At 54.7% G+C, this 23,976-nt stretch overlaps 2 protein-coding genes across 3 annotated transcripts in view; one reads left to right on the top strand and one right to left on the bottom strand.

The window, feature by feature from the left end:
* Positions 1–1,523, bottom strand: part of ZNF277 (zinc finger protein 277) — a 44,190-nt gene extending 42,667 nt beyond the window's left edge. For both annotated transcript variants that reach the window (XM_081147754.1, XM_081147755.1), the window contains exon 1: positions 1,410–1,523. In XM_081147754.1, coding sequence (XP_081003880.1) covers positions 1,410–1,500 — 91 coding nt within the window. In that variant the 5' untranslated portion in view covers positions 1,501–1,523. The remainder of the gene's footprint in view (positions 1–1,409) is intronic.
* Positions 1,524–1,789: 266 nt separating this feature from the next.
* The window catches only part of DOCK4 (dedicator of cytokinesis 4), a 202,843-nt gene continuing 180,656 nt past the window's right edge, over positions 1,790–23,976 (top strand). The window contains exon 1 of the mRNA XM_081147753.1: positions 1,790–2,113. Coding sequence (XP_081003879.1) covers positions 2,077–2,113 — 37 coding nt within the window. The 5' untranslated portion in view covers positions 1,790–2,076. The remainder of the gene's footprint in view (positions 2,114–23,976) is intronic.

Genomic DNA, 23,976 nt, shown 5'->3' with positions numbered 1-23,976 from the left:
TCTTTCATGAGTTAACCCGGGAGCGAGTCCTCGAGGATCCGCCGTCTTTAGCATGTGGACTGGAAGCCTCTGGCACCTGTGCGGACTCCGGACCACGCTCATGTCTGTCACCCTCAGACCCACCGCCCCCTGCGTGGCCAACCCAACAGGAGCCGTCTGGGGTGTGGGTGCAGCTCCACGTCCAACTCGGGACCTGTCTGGGGTGTGGGTGCAGCTCCACGTCCAACTCGGGACCAGTCTGGGGTGTGGGTGCAGCTCCACGTCCAACTCGGGACCTGTCTGGGGTGTGGGTGCAGCTCCACGTCCAACTCGGGACCTGTCTGGGGTGTGGGTGCAGCTCCACGTCCAACTCGGGACCTGTCTGGGGTGTGGGTGCAGCTCCACGTCCAACTCGGGCGCCTGCAGAGGTGTCTCTGGTCGAGGTGCTGAAACCCCCACAGGGCCAGCAGCTCCCCTGGTGGGAAGTAATGGCCTTTTTTCCCTGCACCGCTCAGGTGAAAACTTAGGGCCAAATGTCAGTTGAACCGTGAAAGCAGCACCAACGCAGGAACCAAAGGCCCTCGACGGGGGCTGAGGGCCACCCCGAGCCCTAAACCGCGTCGTCCTGAAAAGGTAGCTCGCTGTGAAATTACCTGGGGCCAGGGGGACAGTGATGAAGGTCTCCCAGGCTCCGCGCTCCGCCCTGAACGCCTGGGGTGTGTGTGTGTGGGGGGGGGCGGGGGGTTAGGGATCCTGAAGACGCCCCCGCACTTTCACAGTTTGGGCTGCGATCTCTGCGGGGGTCAGAGGACAACCTGAAGTCCGGCGGCGCCGGAGCAGCTGAGATGCGTCCCCGCCCCGCCGCGCGCGGGCCCAGCCCCCTCCTCCCTCCCCAGGGACCCCGCGGGGAAGTCTCCTGGCCCCGCGGTCAGTCCGACGCCCGGGGCACCCCGAGATCGGGGGAGGCGGGGGGCGGGGCGCGCACCCTCCCCCCAGACGCCGCTGGGCACAGCTGCAAACCGCACAGCAGTGACCGGGCTGCACCTGGAAACCGGCCCGAACCCCAACGAAACCCCTCCCGAGGCCAAGCGGAGCGAAGCGAGGGGGGCTGGGCCCGGCGGAGGAAAGGAGGCGCCGAGCCCAGGGGGGCGGCTGCCCGCGGGGACCCGCGGCCGCGCACCCACCCGCCCAGCGCGAGCGCGGCGCCGGCGGCTCGGGCGCCCAGGGAGCGTCCCCGGCCCGGGAGGCCGCGCCGGCAGCTTCTCCCTCCCCGCGCCGCCCCCCCCGCCCGGACCTCCGCGCCCCGCACGCGGCCCCCGCGCGCCCAGGTGGCCTCGGGGCGGGCCGGCTGCTGGGTCCGCGCGGCGGCCGGGGCACCGCGGTCCGAGAGGAAGGCGCGGGCCATCTGCACCCCGCGGCGCCGTACTCACCCTCGCTGGTGACAGCCCCGGCCCCGCCGCGATCGCCGTCCGCGTCCCGCTCGCCTCCCGGGGCGGCCCCCTGGGTCCTGGGAGCAGCCATCGCGCCGCCGAGAAGGGAAAGGGAGGGGCGCGGGGCGGGGCGGGCGGGAGCCAATGACAGAGCGACTGGAGGCGCCCGCCCCAGCCACGTGACGTTTTCGCCACGCCCACGTCCTGCTGTCACGCTCTGGGCCAATGGGACGTGGCGAGCGGAACGTAATCCCGCCCCTAACAGCTCGTGCCACGCCCCCCGCCGGAACGGAGCGGCGCCGAACTACAAATCCCAGGGTGCCCCAGGCCCGGGGGCGGGGCGAGCCGGAGCGGGCGCCGGCGGGCGGGGGTGCGCCCGCGAGTGCCCCGGCGTGTTCGCCTAGTTCAGTGAATCAGAACAATGCCTGCGCCGCCGGGGCCCCGGGAGCGCGTCGGAGGACTGTGAGCGGCGCCGCCGGCTCAGCCGCGGGCGGCGCAGCCTGGGCCGCGCGTTGTCAGCGCCGGGCTCGGGAGCCTGCCGCGCAGCCCTGCGCCCCAGCTGCGCGGAGTCGCCGCGCTCCAGCCGCTCCTGGGCGGCCGCGCATTGTTGTGAGCCGGGCGGGGGCGCGGGGAGCGCGCAGCCCGAGCCCCGGCGCCCCGGTCAGCCATGTGGATACCTACGGAGCACGAGAAATACGGCGTGGGTGAGTCTCCGCGGGGCCAACTTTCATCCGCTCGGGCCGAGCCGGTGCGCATTTCGCGTCCTGGCCGCCGCGTCCCTCGCGCTCCGCCCGCTGCAAACGCCTCTCCTTTGCATCGCGCTGCGGGCTCGGCTCGGGCTTTGGGGAGCCGGCCCCGCGCCGAGGGGTGCGCGTCGGGGTCTCGCCTCCCGCCGGCCGATGTCTGGGGCTCGGGCTCCGGGGACCGCGGGGGTAGCGCGCGACCACCCCCGCTGCGGGCTCTGGCTGCGGAGTTTGGAGCGGCGACGGGCTTGTGTGTCAAGTTGGAAGGGGAGGGTGGACGGCGTTCCTCTCCTCCCTTCCCCTTGGTTCCCGCACGGCTGCGCGCTGTGACGATTTCCCAGACTGGAGAGGGAGACAGGCACCCCCGCGCAGAGAGGACACCCCCAAAACTGAAGGGGAGGGGGCGCAAACCTTCCCCCTGGCTCCCGCCCAGGTCCCCGGAGTGCGGAATGTGGCCCCGCGCTCTGGAGCCGCGGTGACAGCCCGAGCCCGGCCGGGGCTTCCTCTCCCTCCTCGCTCCGTCTCGGGGTTCAGGGGACTGTGTCCGAGGGGCGGGGGCACCGGTACTGTCAACATCTGCGCCGCCCCGCTCTTTGCTCTTTGGAGGGGAACGGGTGTTTGGCGACGTTTTGACTCCGGGCCACCCTCCGGCCGGGGCGCGCGCGGCGGGGGTGGCGACGGAGGGAGGCGGGCTGCGGGGCGCGGGGCGCGGGGCCGCCCGCCCAGGTCTCCGCGGCCGGGACCCCGCTCTCAGGACGCTCGCCGGAGACGGAACAGGGTCGCGCGCGCTGCGCTGTGCAGAGGTGAACAACAAAGGACATTAATGTTGACTGATGAACACCGGAGGCTCCCTTCCTTTCCCTCCTCCCCCGTCGGGCCGATTCCAGTTCCCGTTTTTGTCGTTTGATTTCAGCTGGGTCGCCCCTTGACAGTTGCTCCTTGGAGGGCCGCGACGGGGAGCTCGCCGGGCTCCCTGACGAGCCTGCGGCAGCCAAAGGCAATGACACCGTCTCCGAAGGCTTCCCGGGCAGAACGCGTGATGCATTTTAGCGACAAGGTTTATTGCTCACAATGCCCCGTCCTGCCTGCCAGGTGGGCGTCCTTGTTTTTAAAAAACTGGGTACAGATCTAGTGATTTAGCACATGTGTAGGTATTTATTAGGTCCTAAATTCATTTGCCTGTAATTTTAAAAAAAATCTGGAAGGCCTTTCAGGGAGTTACAGGGGATTTTTTTTTTTCAACTTCCCCGAGGTAGAGGGGGTTTCGGCGTCCACTGGGAGGACTGGGTGATTAAACACAGTCATTTCCGATTTTTTCATTAGCTTCCATCTGGATTGTGACTTATTTATTACCAAGACAATAGTTTGTCCGGGACACACCTTTGGGAAGGGGTTCCAGCTTCCTCTTTCTTCAAAGTGTCAGGAGTAGGTGCTGGGGGTTATTCCCGCCCCCCCCCCCTTTTTGGGGTTAGATTTCCCCTTGCCCCCCTCCCCCCCTTAACACTCTTATAGGAAGCACAGGCCCATCCAGCAACCTGGTCCTGCTTGGAGACCATCCCAGATGTTGCTTTCTTCCAAGTGTTAAATTATACACATTAGGGCTGGGACTTATTTTCTTGATTTCTTTGCGCGGGGTCTCAGCTGGGGAGCCGGTGTTGACGAGCTCTTCTCTGGCCTTGCTCTGCGAGCCGTGGGCAGAGGCTGGAAGCCACCCTGGGATACCCTGGCCCGGGAGACCGGATATCATCAGTCAAGTGCTTCGGGCTGCAGCAGGCTCCTGGCTCTGGGGTGGCTGTGATTTGGTTGCAGAGCAGGAGGCGGAGGCGGTGGCCTGGTGAGCACATGTTGGGAAGAGGAGCCTGAGTGAGAGGAGAGGTGAGAGCAGAGGGGGGTCTGCACACACCGAGGAACGTGCATCGTCCTTTATCATAAATTTTTGTGCGTTTGGTTCATGGAATGCTTAGCTGCGTTTTGTAATCCATCTGTTAGGCGTGTGTGTGTGTGTGTGTGTGTGGTGTAAGAATTTTGCTTGGATGCTTCTGTGTGGACTGTTTCTCACCATAGCGAGCCCTATTTGTAGCTGCCTACACTGCAGGTTGTTAGTTTTTTTTTTTGAAACCTTGGTTAGTGTGTGTGCTTTTCTCTAGTTTTTATAAATACTAAAAAAAAGATATTTTCTAGGCACAAATCTTTGGCTGATGTCAGATGTAGTAGTTCATTGAACTAAATAAGTCTTTGTAACCTGGCATACCTGAAGTTCAGTGCAAAGTGTATGTTTTCACAATGATACTTATTTACCATCAATTATGCATGAGGTAATTATGTGATAATTATGTGTCTTTATAGATTTATGTTTCAATTTAAAGCAACATACCATCAACATGGATAAAAGTACTTACATTTCTGTCAAGGACTGAAATTCTCCCTTTTTAAAAATCCTCTCTCAAGGATATGTTCTTATTGATTTCAGAGAGAGAGGAAGGGAGAGGGAGAGAGAAACACTGATGTGAGAAATGGCCTGGTTGTCTTCTGTACCCACCCCGACCAGGGATTGACCTGAAACCTGGGTATGTGCCCTGACAGGGCAAAATTCCTTTCAAACCTGACGTGCGGGCACTGTCTCCTCAATCTGTGTGTATTTAGTTATATACCTAAATGTTCCCATTCCAGAGAATTAGAAAGGCACAGTGATAAAGCTATAGTCCTGAGGGATAGGGAACCTTATCTCTTTAAAAATATGGTAGTAGGCACAGTGATGGGCATATTTTTTCTAGGGAGATTCTGCTTAGCCTTGGTCTTAGTCTAGAGAATACCGTCCACTGTGTGACCTTAGGTAAGTCATACCTTATCTGGGTCCTTGTCTCAGGGTCAAATGAATCCACGGTCATTCCCAGTCCTGATTCTACAGAGCTCTTCCAAACAAATGTGTTTCATTAGAAAAATATCCTGCCGTGTAGAGGTTATTATGAGAAAGACACTCTCGCTGTGACACGCCCCACCTGTGTGTAACTAAGGTCAGAGGTCAGCAAAAGCTACCTGGCGAGATGCCGAAACCCAGGTGCTGGCCGCTCTCTCTTTCAGTCTGTGTCTGTCCCGTGGGAGCTCCGCGGGCAGTGACTAAACCTCCATCGCCCCTCACAGATTCCCGCACGATCGCTCTCCGCCTGCCGCGTGCCCGCATCTGTCATACCCTCTCCCCGCCCTTGGCGTGGTGGGAATTAGCCCCAGAGAAAGTGAAGAGCAGGCAGGTGTATCTGGCGCTCATGTGCTCGGCGGGCATGTGCGCAGTGTTCCCCGGTGAGCCGCGGCCAGGGGAAGCTCAGGGCACGTGGGGCTGGATGGATCTGTGCAAACCCAGGGGCCCTCCACGGAGCAGCACTCACAACAAGCTGACCTGAAGGTGACGAGGGTCGTTTTAAAAATGCAGTATTTGGTCCTAGTATCCCTGGGTCCTCAGAAGTATTCCTGTGCCCCAGTAGAGATCCCTCCGTCTGTGTTTAGAGCCCTTCTGTTTTTGGGGAGAGGTATTTATTTCTACAGGATCTGGAGACTGTCTTCCCCTTCAGGGGCAGGTTAATGGCAGCGTGGCTGGGAGGGGGTGAGGGCCTGTATCTTTCCTCTTAGCGGGGTGCATTTTCCTGGCGCGTCTTAGAGCGTTTCCTCTCTGTGGTGCAACAATGTGTCTGGATAAAGTGTAATGTGTGTCGCTTAGAGCTTAGAGCTGACACAGGAAGAGGAGTGTGTCTATTTCCTGGTAAAGTGCCACTGAGGGGCTGTGCGGACCGGGTGGCCGCTGCTGGGCTTGGTCCTGCCTCCCGGGCGGTGGCCTCCACGCGGGCTGCCCCCCTGCTCTTCCTCCCAGGCGGGGATTCTCTCCCGAGGCCCCGCAGCAACCCAGGAACTCCACCTCCCCGGTCTCTTGTCATTCCCCCAGAGCTGTAGGCAGGTCCCGCAGAGGAGACTCAGCATTTCAGGAAACTGAGCTTTTCCTGCTCTTCCTGCGGCGAGGAGGCCACAGTTGCGCGTTTACCTTTCGGGCAGCCCGTCCAAGTCGCGGGCGCGGTGGCTTCAGGCTGGGAGCGTCCGGGGCCGCACAGCATTCGCCTCCCAGGAAACTCGGCCCAAATGCTGTAGCCGTAACATAATAATAGTGTTTCGTAGCTGAAACAATGTTGCGACATTCTTTTATGTGAGTCTGCTCGCCGAAGTGGAATGATAATGTCCATTTAAAAGATGAAGATTAGCAAACACACACATTTAAAAATAAAACAAGAGGCAAGGAACAAGTATGCGACTTTCTCGGGACCCGTGGCTTTGAATCTTGCCCGACTGTCGCTCATGGTTGGAAATACATTCTTGACCTGCCCTGTACACAGACTCGGCCAGCACCGCCCCCACCCAGCCCAGTCCCCGAGTCACACGCTCTTCTTTTCATTAAAGAGATGGTCATCGTTACCTTTACTTAACGATTCATTAGTGGGTCCTGACCCACAGCTTGAAAAGCTCTGCACTGGGTCCCACAGTTTGGAGCAGGAGGGCCTGGGACTCAGACCTTGTTGGTTTCTAGGCCAATTCGTTTGCAGCAGCAACAGTTTCTTTTCAACAGCCAGATATTTGTGTTTATAGTGGGTTAGAATTTAATAAACGTACTTTCCCCCCTGTCGGTATAAGTCAAAGCCTGTCTAATTAAAGGTGGGACAGATGTCCAAGGCCGTCCCATACATCGTAGAAGTTGTCCCTGGAAGTGCCTGTTGGCCGTCCTCCAGGATCTTCTTACCAGGCGAGGGGAAGGGAGGAGAGTGGGCTGCCCTCCTGGTTTCTGGCTTGAACAGGGGTAAATATAGGTGCCGTTCATCACAAGTGGCATTTTTGTGGGCGGGGCAGGTTGACGGTGTAAGGTAAGAGTTTTGTTTGGTCCCCTAGAGTCGGCCATCCCTGCCAAACATCCAGGTGGCCGTGTCTGCTGGGGATCCGTCCAGAGCAAGGACAGAGGCTCGGGTACGTGTGATGGCCGAAGCGATCAGCCCACAGAGGACTTTGCGAATTGTATTGACTGACTGACTGTGTGATCTGCTTGTCCAGTCTGAGTTTTAAAGTGACAGGCCCTACATTCCCTAAGAGCAGTCACCTCAGAGCCCTTTAGTCATATGGGTACCGGGGACTCGAAAGTAAGAAACATCAGCTGTCCAGGTAGAATGGGCAGTAAACGCAATGTTATATGGTCTTGTCCTGCTTCCCGCGAATGCATTGCCTGGAGAAGGCATTCGTTATTCCGTTTCTGTGACAGTTTTCTCACCAGCAAATATCTCAGGCCAGGTCGTGCATGTCTGTGAGGTTTTGCCAACAGGATGTTGAAAAATGCAGAGGCAATATTTCAATAAACAAGATTTATACATTCCTCAAACAGCAGATAAATATGTCCATATACCCAAAATGGGAAAGTACTCAGATAGCCAATACGACATATTTGCCCACACAGACATTGTGTGTGTGTGTGTGTGTGTGTGTGTGAAATTCCCAATGCCTCTTAGGAGCCACAGGGCCCATTTTAGGATTCTTAAAGCTGTGGCATTGGAGCCTGGAAAATATGTGATTTGAGATAAAGGATTTCACTGGAAGCTGGTTTTAGGGAAACCACCTGGTAATGTCCCACTGAACTGTCAACACAGGTGACCCAAGAGGCAGACACTGATCGTATTAAAAATTAGTGCAGCTGGAAAGCCCGTTGACGAAATTCAGAGGCATTTCTGCAGGCAGGTGGAGCTGGACCGAGAAAGCCAATGGGTGGCTGTCTCTTTCCCTCATTAAGCAGAGTGACCTCATGACCTGGGAAGGAAGACCCGGGTCCCCTCCCCACTGTCCACCGTCCCCCAGCTCAGAGGCCAGGCCAGTCCATTCAGCTCGGGGTGTGACCTTTTCTGCCTGAGGCGTCCGGGGTCCTTTTCTCACCATCTCTGTACTTCCGCTGGGAGGTGACCACTTCCAGATACACTGGGACAGGACGGTGGATGGAAGGGAGTCCACAGAGGATGCCACTTGGTCTTTGAGACCTGTGCTGCCGTCTTCATAAGTGAAGTGATTTCCTGGGTGCCCTCGAGGTCCTGCAGTAACAGCATCATGAAGATTCGTGCTTTGCTAGCTGTCTCTTGGCCACAGGGAAGGAAGTGGTGGGACAGGAGATGATCTCATCTGAATGGCCCGAAACGAGGGCACATCACTGGGAACTGGGCTTGCAGGCCAAGCACATCCGCCAGCCTTTGAAGGAAGACCGGTAGGTGGGACGGAACCCACACCCTTCTTTCGGCCCCCCCCACAGCACCGCAGGGCAGTCCAAGGCCCAGGCCGCACTGGCCAGTGGTCCCCTGGCCGCCCCCCTGAAGGAGAAAGCGACTGGATCCGGAGACGGGCACCTGCTGCTTGGTCACCAGCTAGAGCCTGGCTGTCTGTCTGCTGGGGAGGCGGTGGGTGGGGAGTGGGGGGCGATATGACATTCACATGGGGGGCTTCTGGGAACTCCCGGTGTCACAAGTGTGATTGTTCCCCACCCCCCTTCGTGTCCCCAGGGAGCGTCCCAGAAAGAGAAGTTCGAATATGAAATCTGCAAATCTTCCTCAAATTTGCTAACCGCTCCTTCCCTACTTGTGGCCGTTTATGTCAACCAGGCCACTTATGGCTCCCTGACAGGAGGCCGTTCACTGGACCTGAACCTAAGCGTGTCTCCCTGGAATCTTTAAGCAGAAATGCGGAGCTCTGGCTCTCTGCCTTTTCCGCTCTAACCTGGGAGACTCCTGTCTGCCGTGGTGACCAGAGCGGCGCGTGTTTGGGGACGTGGACTTGCATGTCTGTGAGGCAGCGAGCGGTAGCTTAGCTTGGGTTCTGGATGAAACTTTGCCGGCTGCCCCTGGAGGAGGGAGCCGGGGGCCGGTCTCCCGAGGTGCCCGAATCGCGGGGAGACTCTGTGGAGCTGCAGTAACAGCAACGTGAATAGTCACGTTTTTGCAAAGTTGCTCACATTTTTGCAAAGTTGCTCACGTTGTCTCAAGTCAGCGATTTTCAGCCGGTGCCGAGAGAACGTTTAAAACGTGCCGCACCCGACTGTAGTCAGGGGCACTCACCCCTTCCCTGAGGTTGTCAAATAAAAAAATAAAAATGACAACAGCCAACAATAGCTGTTCAGTGTAAATGAATTGATATTATACCTTTTTTTTTTTTTTTGTCAGATCAGCAAAAAATAATGTTTTTGGTGTGCCGCAGGATTTTAGTAATTAGTTTATGTGCCACGAGATGAGAAAGGTTGAAAATCACTGTCGTAAGCCATCGAATCACGTTGGCTGCCTTCAGAGCGATCACAGAAGTAGGACCTTAAACTGCTTCATTTCTCCCCGCTAGTTCCTCATAAAATCCTGGGGTGACGGGGGTGACCGTCTAGATTAGCATTTAAAGCAGGTAGGTGGAGTTTTGTGGTACAGAAACGTGGTCGGAGACATCGCTTTGGGGGACTTCCGCCTGGATGTTGAATGCCACGTTCCCGAGGGGACGAAAGCAGCATTTGGGGCAAATTTTTCCCATTTTCTATGCTTAAATGTGTGTTTCCTGATAGCAGCTAGTGCATTCCTGAGTGTCCGCGGCGGCACGTGGGTGCCTTTCTGAGTGGTCATTGCGAAGGCGTGTCCCAGGGCACAGGGATGGAAAGCCATGTGGGGTGACTGTACTGAGGATGCCACCGCCTGTAAGGCATCGTGCCAGCCTGGTGGGCACACAGGGAGGCGCAGAGCTGGGTCCACGGACCATCGAAGGAGCTGGAAGTAGGTCATAGCTTTATCTCGTTTAATGCACACATTTTCCCATTTTTGTTAAAAAAAAAAAAATTCCGTTAGTGAAGCCGCACATAAGCTCATCACAGAGAACTCAGTGTGAGAGTCCCTCGGGCATCTCCCCTCGGGCTTTAGGATGAAGACCAGGACCTGGGATGGATGGTGACATATTCGCTCGCCCGAGGAAACGCCCCAGGAGGGAGCGTCTCGCGTCTGGGAGACTCGGAGCTGGTACCAGAGTGGAAGTTCCGTTTCAGGACACTCCCCGCAGAAGCGAGTCCCCAGCTGCGGGGTGCCCAGTAGGAACCCGAGTGGATTTGTGCCTTAAGCAGCTGTGGAGCCTCCTTTCTCTTCCTCCTGGGCAGCCGCCGCTCGGCCTCTCGCCGGACCCACGGGGAGAGTCTCCGACGATGGTCCCTGTCCCTTGTGGTTTCCGCCCGAGGCTGGGCAGAGGAAGGAAGGTGGATCCGTAGCTGCCCCCCTTCGAGGAGTTTTTGGAGCCATAAATAAAAACCACAGCGCCTGTTTAAATTATGGACCCCTGAGAGCGGGCGGGCAGAGAGGCACTAGCTTCAGGCTGAGCGCTTACGGCGAGGCCTGTGGGCCCGCGCACTGGGGCGCCGTGGGTGGGGTGAAGACACTGCTCACCGTGATTTACTTTTTAAATAAGAAGCTGGTGTTAAGCCCGGGACTGTGTGAAACAAGTCCCCACACTGTTTTCACTCCAGCATTAGTCTCGGGGGGTCGTGGTCAGCCCTTCGTGGGCTTGACTGTGGGTGGGGGGTGGGAGCAGTGGGTGTGTCGGGAGATGGGCCAGTGCCCGCGGGTGGGGGGAGTGCGGGGATGGGGCGGAGGACCTCACAGTACTTACTGGTGGCCAGAAGGAAGTGCAACAAGTAAGGATGGACCTTAGCAAGTCTGCCCAGGAGCGAGGAGGAACCCGGGGTCAAGTCCAAGTTCCCAGTGCTGGGGGAACTAGAAGAGGGCAGGCGAGAAGGGGGGTCAGCTGGATGGAAGGAGCCACAAGACCCTCCCTGAGGCTGCGGTTCTGATGTTGGAAGCCCGGGCCCTGCCCCGCGAGCCCAGGGCCTTGGAGTGGTGTCCTAGCCGCCCTGGTGCTGGGTGGGCGCCTCTAGGCCGAATCACTGCAGCAGCCTCCGAATGTGTCCCCTCCCTGCTGTCTTCTCTCTTTGCCTCGGGTGATCGTGTTTATAAAGTGGATTGTTGGTGCAGGTCACCTGGGAAGACAAAATCAATACCCGGCATGTTTCCTTCTGCAGCCAGGACTGAGTCCGAGGCCAGTCTCGGCGCAGGAGGCCCTTCCTGCGTGGGCCCGTCTGCAGTCGGCCCCGTGCTGTGATCGTGAGAACGGCCCTGCCCACCGGAACATTTCCTTAGGCGCCATCGGCCCTGCCTCACGCATCTCGGGCTGAGCTCTGCGTGGGCGGCTGAATTTGGGAGTGTGTCCGCCGGCAGGACGGGATGCCGTCTGTCATCGGCACAGTGGTGTCCTCTGGGCCACCAGGAGCCCCGGTGGTGGTTGTCACGGGCCGACCTGATACTGAGCAGATAAAATGTGGAAATATCAAATAAATGTATTAGGATAGATGCTGCTTTTATATCTTGAGGTTCCATCTAAGAGTTTGTTAAAAAATACGCACACACACAAACCAACGGTGATTTTGAAAACCGCGGACCTGGCAGACACCTTCCATGAGGCTGGGCTGTCGCAGGTAAATTCTGCTACAACCAGCTCTGAAATTACTGTCGGAATTCTCCTGCTGGGCTGCCGGCTTTCTGCTCCGAGTGGCGGTGGAGCGATCTCCTGGTTGGGGGGTGTGTGGTGAGTTGCTGTGGGGTTACCGCATTTTCCCCAGCGCCCAGGCCGTGTGGCCAGCTTTGCATCATTCACAGTGATGCCGTGGAGCCGTTCATCGCTGAAAATGCATTTGGGTGACGCCATCCTTCTAGAAAGTACCTACGGGGAAGGGTGAGCATGAGTCTGTCTCAAGAGAGGAGGAGCCTGGGGTCCAATTGTGGTTCTTCTGGGGTCACTGTGTCACCTGCAGGCGTTGATCTCTCGGGGCCCCTCTGTGAGGTGAGAGAGCTGAGTGAGATGCTTGTCAAGTTCCCTGAGGTTCCCTTGGGCGCTCTGACGAGCTGTCAGTGGCATTTGGGGACCCTTCTGTCGGAAATGTTTTGGTTTGTTTTTGGGTAACTGAAGGGGACGAGCCTGAGAGAGCAGCTCCTGGCGGGCATCCCCTCTTCCTGCATTTGCAGCTCTATGTGACCTTGAATTCGTGAGCAGTTCCCCCTAGAGTTTCGCTCTGTGAATTTTGGGAAGCATTTGATAAATATCATCAGCCCACTCTGTTCCCCTGCCTTTCTGTCCCTAAGAAGGCATTGCCAGGGCCCTTAACATATTCCAACGGCCAAACTAAACCTCGAACTCTTTCTTTGGTACCAATTCAAAGAAAACAAACTGGCGAAAGGGGTCAGGTTTGGAAATAACTTATTTCCCAAAGGCTTTTTTCCTTTTGAAGTTGTGAGGAAGAGCTCGGGGAGGGATACACAGGACACACTCAGCTGTCCCAGCGTGAAGAGTCATCTCCGTCTCACTCTGCATCCAAACCGTCTCACCTGCAGCCCTGGTCGGACCCGCCCGCAGCTTGCATTCCCTCCCCTAATTGGAAAAATTAGGCCGATTCATCATTATGACACGAGGCAAAATGTTACCTCGGCGTGACTTCTTATTTTCCACCTGAGAGACGGTGGCTTCCTTGAGCGACCCAGCCCCCCTGTCCCCGCTCTCCCGTCCCCTGTCCTCCCTGGTTCGGGCTTGGGTACAGTTGTGGGGAGTAGAGCACAGGAGACGTGCAGAGTGCGGGGCCCCGGGACGGGGGAGGGGGCTCTCCTTTGCTGTAATTCCACCTAAACAGCTGTGACAGTGACAATGGAAATGGGGCTGTTGCAGAGACACTTAAAATGACTCGCATGCAGGTCATGGGTGGAGAAACCGTCTCCCCAGGGGACGTGAAAATGATGGAATCCTGAGTTTTCATGGAGCGCCTCCTGGGTTCCCGCAGAAGGGAACTGTCTGAAGCCGTGTGCCAGGGTTTTCTTATGAGGATGAGACTTTTCTGACTAGAGAAGTAATTATGGTTGTAACAAATGAATTATTTTGGTATCAGGTTTTATACTTTCTCACTGTGTCGGCATCCGGGACATTTATTTGGACAATCGCACATTTTCAGTAGGATTTCAGAGGAAAAGGTAACTGACAGATGCTAGCCTGTCTCATGGGTGGCTTTAAAAATATATTCCCCCCACCCCAGGCATCGGTATTTATTGCTTTTAAAGAAAGAGAGAGATACAAATAGAAGTGTGCAAAACGTGTCTCTCTTGTTTGTTTATTCACCCTCACCTGAGGGTATTTTTTCCACTGCTTTTCAGAGAGAGTGGAAGGGGGAGAGAGAGCCAGAAACACGGGTGTGAGAGACTCGTCCGCTGGTTGCCTCCTGCACGAGCCCCACCTGGAGCTGGGGAGTGAGCCTGCGACCCAGACACGTGCCCTTGAGTTGGAATCGAACCTGCGACCCTCTGGTGCCTGACGCTCCAACCACTGAGCCAACCGGGCAGGGCTATGTCTTCAGTTTTTTGAGAGCCAGGGCGGTTTCACTGGACTTTCGTCTAATAAATGAGCATCTTCCCTTGTACATCCCTGAAACTGTCACCCTCCTAACAGAGTTCTTCTAGCACCCTGGGGGGGGGGTACTGACATTTTTTGTGTTTTTAATATTTTCAAAAAGGCATTCGGTCTGAGTCCTGCAGTTTTTTCAGGGTGTCTCATTAAGCACGATGTGGGGGAGGGTGTTCTGCCTCAGTACTGATAATAATTGGGTGACATTGTTAACGCAGCTATATTCAGTGATTTATAGACAACACAGGTTGGCTCCTTGCTTTTAGGAGAATACTGGACATCTACTAAAACTCTTACTGTTGGCGGCAAAACTGCACCAGATGTTAGACCCGTGGGCTCAGACCCGACCTCGGCTGAGCCACCTCGGTACTTGAGTTCTGGCTGAGAAAGAATTCAGAGGCAAGCCTCAAACTGTAAGAGAAAGTTTATTTAGAAAGTCACACAGAGGTAGAAGGGAGCCACAGAAGAAATGGGCTCAGGAAACAAGTAGAGAGGGGCAAGGAAAACGGGCCTGGGAAGGGGGTGGGAACAGGCTGGAGTGACCCACAGAGGGAGCTGAGCCGGGTCCTCCATCCTGAGGGTAGTTACCTGGAGGTCTCGGCAGCATCCCAGTAGAATATTCATCAGCTTCCCAGCTTTCGTGGTCTCTCCTGGTTGGTCGGCGCCACGGCACGGGTTATTGGTGGATGCAGGTGGTCCAGAGGCAGCCTTGGTGTCACTTTTCTGGGCCTGGAGCTGAAACACAACCGAGGCCTAGAGGTGTTTGATGCGGGTCAGAACCTCATTGTCCTGGGGGCCGAACGCTTCAGGGCTATTCTGTGGTCCCCTTACTCCCCCTCTAAGGGCAGCTAACCTGCCTGACCAGCAACATGCCGGGGGAGGAAAGGTCAGGGGAGCGTCCGAACCACATGACCAGCGATATGCTAGGGGAGGAAAGGCCACCCTGGGGGTGATGTCCCTGTTTTTCCAGTTTTGCCTGTTGTCAGGCATCAGGGGCTTTCCACCCTGGTGACCTTCTGTACCTGGCCTGCTGTCCTTGCTCTGCGCATGTCTGTCTGACTGCCCACCACACCACTACCTGTCAGGCTCCACGCCACGGGTGCACACCTCATTTCATTACGTGCTCATGACCACTGCATGGCGTGGGTGCTGTTCCTGTTGCTTGTAATCTTACAAAGGAGAAACTGAGGCACAGGACTGTCCCAGAGCCTGCCCGTGACCTCCAGACTAATGATGGTGGAGCTGTGACTGGCTGTCTCACTCCACAGCTAGTGCCCCCCCCCCGCCCCCACATCATAGTGTTTCGGGTCATGTTTTTGCTGCTCACTTGTTTCATTTTGGTTGGTGGAGGTAGTGGGGGGTCGGGGGTGTCAGTTACCCTAAAGCCACACTATTGACAAAATTGTGGTTCTCACCTAGTATATGTAGCTTCTCTGGAAATCAGGCAAGTGCCCTGGGATGACAGAATGTAGGATGACTGCTGACCAAGGCTAATGGGGGACCCCCTCTGCTCCCTGTTGAGAGCCCCAGGATATCCCAGGGAGGTCCTCCAGCCAGCAGGTCACGGCTGTAGGCTCAGCAGGGGAGTGTGGCCGAGACTCAGCCAAGCAGGGGTGCCCCCAGGCGCCCTCACTGGCATGTCCGTCCCTGGGTGTCTATCTGTCACAGCCCCTCCACCCAAGCGACCCCGCCCTCTGCTGCAGCCAGCGAGGGCAGGTGCCTTCCCACCTGGTGGTAGTCGTCACCTGTAGGTGGTGTATAAAGACTTGTTTCCACGTAGGAAAGGTGGCAAGGACTGTGGGGAAGGCGGCAAGGACGTGGGGAAGGCAGGCTCTGAAAATAGAATCAAGACCAAGAGACCTGCCTGGCCTGTGGGGGGACCTGCGGCCACCGGGGAGAGCCGACAGTAACGCTGTGTGTAAGGTGGGTGCTGCGGTCAGGCGGAGGTGGCTTTTCTTTCAGGTGACTTTGCCCAGACGGCTCACGGAGGGTCACCCACGGTCTGACTCCCTGTGCGGTGATCAGGCCCGATAGCCAGAAGGGCCTTGGGTGCTAAGACCGTAGCTTCCCTGTGTGTGGAACAGTAACGCCCGTCCCGCTGGCCTGGGCTTTTACCTGTTCACGGTGCTTCCTCGCGTGTCCTGTTTCAGCCTTTCAGCCTCCAGGAGGCAGATGGGAAGGTTGTCCCTTGTTAACAGTGTCGCGGTTGAGCACAGCCAGTGAGGTGAGCAGGGTGGCGTGGAGGAAAGCGACCGACCGTCCAGACGGCCCGGCCGCTGTTTGTTTGACGAGATCCCTCGTTTTGTTCTTCTGTCTGCTGATTTCCACGTCTGAAGAGTCTGACCATCTGCCACATGCTTTGCACACACATGTCCGAGCCGTGGGCCTTACCTGATCCAGATGGGTGGCCACCATCTGGGGACAAGAACACCAGCCTGCAGCCCGGCCCCACTCGGTCCCCGTGCCGCTGTGCTGCGTGTCCTGGCTGCCCTGTTGTCCTCTCTGGGTCCTCTGAGTTCTTCATCACTTTTTAAAAATATATGTTTTTATTGATTTGAGAGAGAGAGAGAGAGAAAAACATCGATGATCTGCAAGTTTTTCCAGAACCAGCAGCAACTTTTCACCGACACACAAAGTCAAACCCTAGGCCCTTCCTCGCCGCCCTACGGAAGCCCAGCTGAGTTAGAAATATGGAAATAAGGCTGACGAGGGTGCTGTCAGCGTTCAGGAGATTGGGGCAGCTTTCCTGAAAACCCTCCAAATCGGGGCCGTGCTGGGGAAATAGGCCCAGAAGTGGGTGACGGGTGTTAAACTTAGGCTCGTGTCACCTGGGCCGAGCGTGAGCACCTGGGCGCACCCCCGAGCTGCCTGTGTGGTTTTACTGGGGGCGGGGGGGGGGATGGGCACATGGGGTCCTTGTCCTGTAGTAACACGGAGTCTAAAAGTCCAAAACTGAGCATGACTAGAAACAAAACTCCAAAGTAAAAGCGAAACTTGACGGCCTCAAGCTGACCACTGAGTTGTCAGCACCACATGCCCACAGCTCGTGAGGCAGAGAGCTGGTCACACGAGAGGAGACGGCGTCCACTGAGGCCACGGGTGGGCCGTGGCGGAACCAGTGGGGAGGGAGCCAGCACCCTCAGCCCCGTGGCTGCAGAACCTTCTGGGGAACCTTGCCCCCCAAACGGCTCAGAGGGCTGGAGACCACCAGGAAATGAGGCCCCGTGATAACCAACAGGAACAGCCCCCCCCCCGCCCCCCAGTTTCTATCATGTGCAGTCGGTGCTGGATACGGTGCGCTCAGGCAGACAGTGTTGGTTCAGATGAGCAGGCACTCGGGAGGCAGCCCACGGGACGGGTCGGTTTCCACGTGGTCTCCAGCAGGACTCTGCGGTTAGGAGACGCTGGGGGTAGGGAGAAATGGCTGTAATTAACGTACAGTAATTGGCAGGTTTGCGTAAAATACAGGTTTTTCTGTTTTGATTCTGAAAAAGCCCAAGAAGGGCATGCACGCATGCACGAGATGTTTCTGATGCCTCTCCCAGTGTCCACAGATGAGGCCATTGGAAGTGCTGTATTGTCCTTAACAATGGGACGTTAAATGGGAGGTCACGCAGGAGAGGGGAACAGAGCTTCGGACCCCGAGCTGACCCCTGTGCTGCCTTTGGGCTCAGGACCTAAGGGGACATTGTGGGGTGAAATGGAGACCTTCAGGTGGGGGTTCCCAGACCCGCAGACTTCTGAGGAGCGCCGGTGGTGGTGGTGAGGGGAGGGGTGGAAGTCAGAGACTCTGTTTCCAGATCCGAGCCGCGAGGCCCATTCTTTCTTTAGACCCTGCGGCCTCCTCCCACCTCCCCTTTCCCACTAGCTCATCTCCACTCACGGAGAGGCCGGCCTCCCACGCAGGCCTCATCCCACTTGGGCGCTCCTCGGGCCCCGGGGGGGGTCTCCTGGGCTCTGGACACAGGACACTGGAAATAGTGGTGCTGGTGTCAAAAATGAAAGACTCTGAGGACAGGATACAAAGACTTCTGCAAATCAGGTGACGTCCCGTCTTCATTTTCCACAAATGGAAAGGACTCAGTTGTCAGCTGATCATTAAAAATAGTTTTGGTGATAGATCACCCTGGGATTGTTTCTGAAATGTGTCCCAGAGGGAATTTAAACTGTTGAGGAAAAGACACAACACATTTAAATGTTCATGTAGCTGTTTGTGTGAACAAGTGTTCTCGGCCTTTGGACTAATGTGGGGGAGGGGCAGACAGAGTGAAGTTGATGTGGGTTTGTTTCATTGTAGCAATATGCGCCCAGGAATTTAATTGGAAAAGGGGCGCATTCATTTCCTCCAGGGATGTGTTTCTGAAGCAACGAGTTTTTATTTTCCATAGTCATTTATATAATATGAAATATTTATGTTTTTATCAAGTGTATACAGTTGATGACTAATGTAAATCAACCAGATTAAAAACTAGTGAGACTCATGGTCACAGGAAACTTAAAAATTCGCGTTTTTGTTTTTATGTGTGTAAATGTCAAAAGGCCCTGTGATCATAAAGTATTTTATTTATATGTAAATTTTTACTTCTGCGATCCGGAAATATTGCCCCACGAGTAAGTGTTGGGAAGGCAGCCGAGCTCCCGTGGGACCTGTAGGACTGGCGGCCTTTGCAGAGCCGTGTGGCCTCGGAGCCACTTCTGTCTGCTCTGCACTCATCTCTTTAGGAAATGGCTCCTTGGGGAACCGGATTCGAGGACCCAGGGCCAGCGAAACAGCTGCTGGCACTCAGTCTCGAGAGAGACAATGGAAACTGAACCTGGTGCCCCAGGGCCCTTGTCCGGAAGAGACAGTTCCTGCCTCCCGAGTTGCATCAGCTGTGTGGAAACGCAGGGCAGCGATTGTAAAGCGGGGGCCGCGGGGGCTCGCCCCTCCCGCTGTTTCTTTCTCACGGGGTGCCCGGGAGGCCTTGCTTTTGGGGAGCGTGCTTCCTCCCCGCCGTTCGAAAGAACCCCTGTGAATCCTGCCGGGAAACCAGCCAGGCGGGTGTGTAGCAGTCAGAGGGTCACAGGGGTTCTGCGTGGTCACTGGGGGGCCTCCAAGCTGCTGATGTGCCAGATGAATTCGGTGTCTGTGAAATGACAAACGTCCGTGTGATCAGACTGTGTCGGGAGCCGAGTAAGCGTCTTCCTAGTTCCCAGGTTCGGTTCGGATCTGCAGCTGTGTCCTCTGGGCTCAGGCGTGTTCATGGGCTTCTTCAGGACGGCGGGCTGTCATTGTCCCCGCGCATCTGTAGAGCTGTCATTGTCCCCGTGCATCTATAGAGCAGAGAGCGAGACTCAACGCCTCGTGGTTGGAATGTGGAAATGTCAAAAATGTAAAGAAAAGGGGTCAAAATCTGTCTGTAATCCCCCTGCCAGAAGTCGCCTGACTGTTACTCGGGAAGGTATTTCCTGTGTCGTCACACTTTTTACTCGTGTATTTGATGTGATTTGCCAATGTCAGGGCGATATAATATGTGCCATTTGGTAGTACGGTTTTCCCATGTAATGAGCAGTTGCGAGCTAATGAATTAATTTCTACTGCCGAAGATAAACACTTGAAAATGTGAATTACTGTAATTTTAGGTACTTAGCGTTGTCTGGCTCCAGAGGAGGTGGTGTCCTGGTTTCACCTCTGTCCCTGACACTGGCGGCAAGGGTCCCGGGCACTGGTTTTCTTCGTTGGGATGGGGATTACCTGGCTCTCAGCTCAGATCACGGGCTTCTGATGGTTCACTTTACACTAGGGCTAGAGGAGAAGCCCTCTTAGAGATTTGCTCAAACTCTTCTTGCGGGGAAACAGCATAGGGACCCGAAGAGGAAGGCTGGTGTGTTAAGAGTGAGACCACAGAGAGGAGAGAAAGCCCCTGGTTTTATTTTTTCTGGAAGCATTTTTCTCATTTTTATGGGTGTTTGCTCTGGACAAATGAATGTAGCCTTCTAGATAGAGGACATGTCCTTAAATTGCTGCGAAGGCCCAGCTGGCGTGGCTCAGTGGTTGAGCATTGACCTAGGGTCCAGGAGATCGCGGTTGGATTCCAGGTCAGGGCACATGCCTGGGTTTCGGGCTTGATCCCCGGTCGGGGGCGTTCAGGAGGCAGCCGATCAGCGACTCTCTCATCATTGATGTTTCTATCTTTCTCTCTCCCTCTCCCTACCTCTCTCTCAAATCAATAAAGACATATTTTTAAAAAATTGTGAAGACTTCCACAATGCACAGCACGGGGAACTTCCTGGAATATTTGCTTTAAATTTCGTTTGGGGAATTATATGGGCTGAACTGTGTCCCCCTGAAGTCCCTATGTTGAAGTCCTAACCTCCTGTACCTACAGAGGTGGTTACATTGAAATGAGGCCTTTAGGGTGGCCCTTTTCCCATCTGACTGGTGTCCTTAAAAGAAGAGGAAATTTGGACACACACAGAGACACTGGTGGTGTGTGCACACGGAGAGACAACCATGTGAAGACACAGCGAGAAGGCGGCCGCCTGTAAGCCCAGGAGAAGAGACCTCAGAGGAAACCGCCCCAGCCAGCACCTCGATCTTGGACTTCCAGCCACCCGATCTGAGAAACTAAATGTCTGTTGTTTAAGCCCCTCTGTCCGTGGGATTTTGTTGTGGCAGCCCCGGCAAGCTCCTGAGGCAGCAGAAAAATCATTTGAAATGTCTGGGAATATGTTTTCCAGCTATAATAATATGAAGACCATGTCCCGGTGGATGTGAAGACGTCACCTTTGGGATGGGGGCTGGTCCGGAAGAGGGGAGACCCCGGACGGGTACAGGGTTTGAGGGAAGCTCTAGCTCCTGCACTGTGTGGTCGGCACTGGGCTTCACTCCATCCCTGTGCCCTGCAGCTTATGTTGCGTGAGTGTCCACGGGTCAAATATTATATTAAAGACACCGAGGAAAACGCTCCGTATAAAAAGGGAACACACGCGTGCTTACGTGGCATTGTATTTCGTGAACTGAAACATGGCCTGCCAGGATTCTTCTTCATTATTATCACCGCGTAGCTTCTCTTCCCAACAGCCGGCATATTCTGCGAAGCAGACAGTAATTGTGCTCACTAGTTATTTCTTTATGGGTTAAAAATAGGTTAATTGTTTTCCCACTTATTGGGAACATTGATACCAGAGGTGAGCCGTTCAGCCTTCCAGTGCGACAGGAAAACGCAGACGCTCCGGCCGCGGCCGCGTGAGCCTGGAACGTGTGGGCCGGGACTGCTGGGGGCACTTTCTCTAACGTTCAGGGCTGACGACGTTTCCCGTGCCCCCGAGAGCGCGTCGTGGGGGTTCAGTGGAAGGGGCTCCAGTCTGTGTTCATGTTAAGTTTAGCTGCTTTTTTTTTTTTTTTTTTTAAATGCTTGACTAGAATGTGAGGGGACCATTGTGCTGCAAATAACACCCTTTTTAGGCGCAAATCCTGCTGCTGCTGAGGGTGCTGTCTCGGAGGCAGTAGCTGACAACGTTTCTGTGGATCCCAATATCCTCATTATTTAGAGGAGCGTTTGGCTTGAGGTCTGGCTCTACATTTCTTGGGTTATTTAAGGACTTTATCAGGCTTTCTGGATACCTCAGATTCCCCTTTTGCACCCTAATGAAAAACATTTGTAAAGAAAACTTCTGTCCAGTGTGTTTAACAGCCCTTCCCTCTCAGCCTAGCCTGAATACAGCTTGACCTCTGTGTCCATGACCAAGGTCACTGCTACGAAAGCATGTCTCGCTCCGCAGCAGAAGGATGCCTCTGGGCTGCTGAGATAAATAGTTTGCTCCCACCATACACAACCCTGAATATATATGATTTCGGGATGCTTTCCTTGCCTTCTATACTTTTTTTTTTCCTCTCTCTCCCCCCCCATCTTGTTATCAGACCATCACTTATAATTTCCTTTGCTGGTTTTTGGAGCAGCACTGATTTGCTGCGTCTGCTTTGCTCATGGGAATGGAGCTTACGACGATTGAGCTTGGAGGGGTCGTGTGTAAATCGGCGGCCTGAGAAGCTGCTTCGGGAGAAAGTGGGAACGGAGTTTGCGGTGTCTCGCCAAGCTGCTCGCGTGTTCGGATGAATAGGCCTTCCCCTGGGTGCCTGTTGCAGGTGAGCCCCACCCAGTGCTGGCACCGGTCAGCTCCCTGAATTGAGGCTGGGAAAGCACAGGGGTAATTGGTCTCCCTCCTGTCTTTTCAGCGATGACCATCGTTGCAGTTGGGAAATGAAAGTTTTCACTTCCCTCAGCCTTGGCTTCTACTTTGGCACAGAGGACCAAAGTCTCAGCAAAGGCCGCGAGGGAAAGGATCGGATGGTCCACAGATGCATGGTCAAAACTCGTGTGCCCAGCTCTACATCCCTTCGCCATCAGCATAATATTTTTCAGAAATTTCTTCATTCAACCTGGAATAATTTATACCCCCCTCCATGCACATAGAAAGGGCTTTCTTTAAAAGATTGAATATTTGAGTTGTAAAATTCTCAATTTAGTTCTCCATAAACTTAAGTGAGCTTGTTCTAAGGCGCATTTTGGTTTGGGTGATGAAATTTCATCCCTAAAGCTCTGTTACTACTGGTTTTGCTTGGAAAACCGTAGCTTTGGAGCAATAGTGATAAATGTCTAATTTTCTGAAAAGGACCACCCAAGGTGCTGATTATTATATTATTATTTTTTAGCATTTCCATGCTTAACTTCCAATTTTTCATGGACTTCTGACCCAAACTGGGACAACAGGTGTAGATTTTCCCCTTCATGGTTCACAAGTAGAGCTGTAAGAGAATTCAGAGTCCCCCTCCTCCTGAGCCGTGGTCAGAGCTAATCCAGCCCAATTCCATGTATTGCTTCACCACGTTGATAAAGGAACTTTCTGGGTGCGTGCTGGCATTTTACCCAAAGTCAAGAGTCCCTTTATCCAGACTTACACTGGAGCTTCAAACAGTACATCCAGGTGGAAGCTCAGCTGCCAGGATGGGCAGGATGGGTCTAAGGTGCAAAGACATTTGAAAACTTGATGAATACTTGATTTTTTACTGGTAAGAACCAGATAGCTCTTATTCCAAAATGAGGCAATATTTTCAAATACTCACGGATAGTAGTATTTTTCTGCCAGAAAACAGGATGTGCCATGAAGTCAGTGATTCATCAAAGCGATGCGGTTTCCAGTTTTCAATTGGGTGACTCACGGTGGTGACTGTGTTATGCATCCACGTCGCAGGTGTTAAAGTAGATTGGTTGTGACTTAGAGGTAAGGAAAGGGGGGCGAGGGGCTGGTGAGAAATTTGCTGGCATAGGACACAGTTGAGACGTTTTAATTTTATAGTGATGATGTTGGGGGAGGGGAGGAAGAAATTTCCCCCTACCCTTCCAGGTTCTTTCAGCTGCTCTAGTAATCAAATCGACATGAGGCAGATTAATAAGAAAATAACCCACATTTTATTACATGTGTATGTATGGGAACCCCGCATACATGAGAGAGTCAGAGACCCCACATACATGGGAGGTTCAGGGACAGAAAGTTGAAGTGAGGTCATAGGACGATCTGAGCCAAGGGTGAGGTAAGAAGGCACCTGGGGCTCGGAGGGGAGGAGGCCATCGGTGGACAATAGGAGGAGCAGATGTTCAGTAATTAGATCTGCCCTGCCCCAGAGAGCTGTCCAAAGGGTATCTGAGAATCTCTTATTATAGGCAAGTCCCCTAATTTAAATTCTAGGTTGTTTAAATTATCCCAGGGAGGGGGCAGACGTTGAGCCCTCAGGGCCTCTGTAGGGTCTCAGGTGCCTTTAGCTCAAAATAACCCGCATGTCACAGAGGCAAATCTTGGGGCGACTCATTCTGAACCCCCACAGGATTAAAAGGCTTAGGAAGATCTTAGAGGTTATGTAGTATAGTATCTCATTTCCGCCCCCCAGAGTGATTAACTGAATTTCTTAGGTTGACTTTGGAAACAGCAGAGGCCCAGAGGCATTGAAAATGGCCTGTCAAGGACGGTCACTAGACGGGAGGGGTGGGCAGCGTTGAGAGTTGATACCCCGAATGGATGTCCCCGTTCCGACCAGGAGTTTCTGTCTGTCTGCCTGTGCTGCTCTTTCTCTTGCCAGGACCACATTAAAGGGATGAGCCGGTGTCTCCCGTTCACTGTGGCGTCAGCAGAGTCTCTGGTCACCTGTGTGTTTTCTTGGCCGTGCATTTTCTGGTCTTTCGCTAACATTTTCTTCTAAAGGTGGGACTGGCCGCCGTACAGCTGTGCCCTGGGGAGTCGCTGGTGACCGTGGCCAACCCTGAATTCAGGCC

The sequence above is a fragment of the Miniopterus schreibersii genome (genome assembly GCF_964146895.1).
Source record: "Miniopterus schreibersii genome assembly, chromosome: 9".
Lineage (NCBI taxonomy): Eukaryota > Metazoa > Chordata > Mammalia > Chiroptera > Miniopteridae > Miniopterus > Miniopterus schreibersii.
This window is presented reverse-complemented; position numbering and strand designations above follow the sequence as displayed.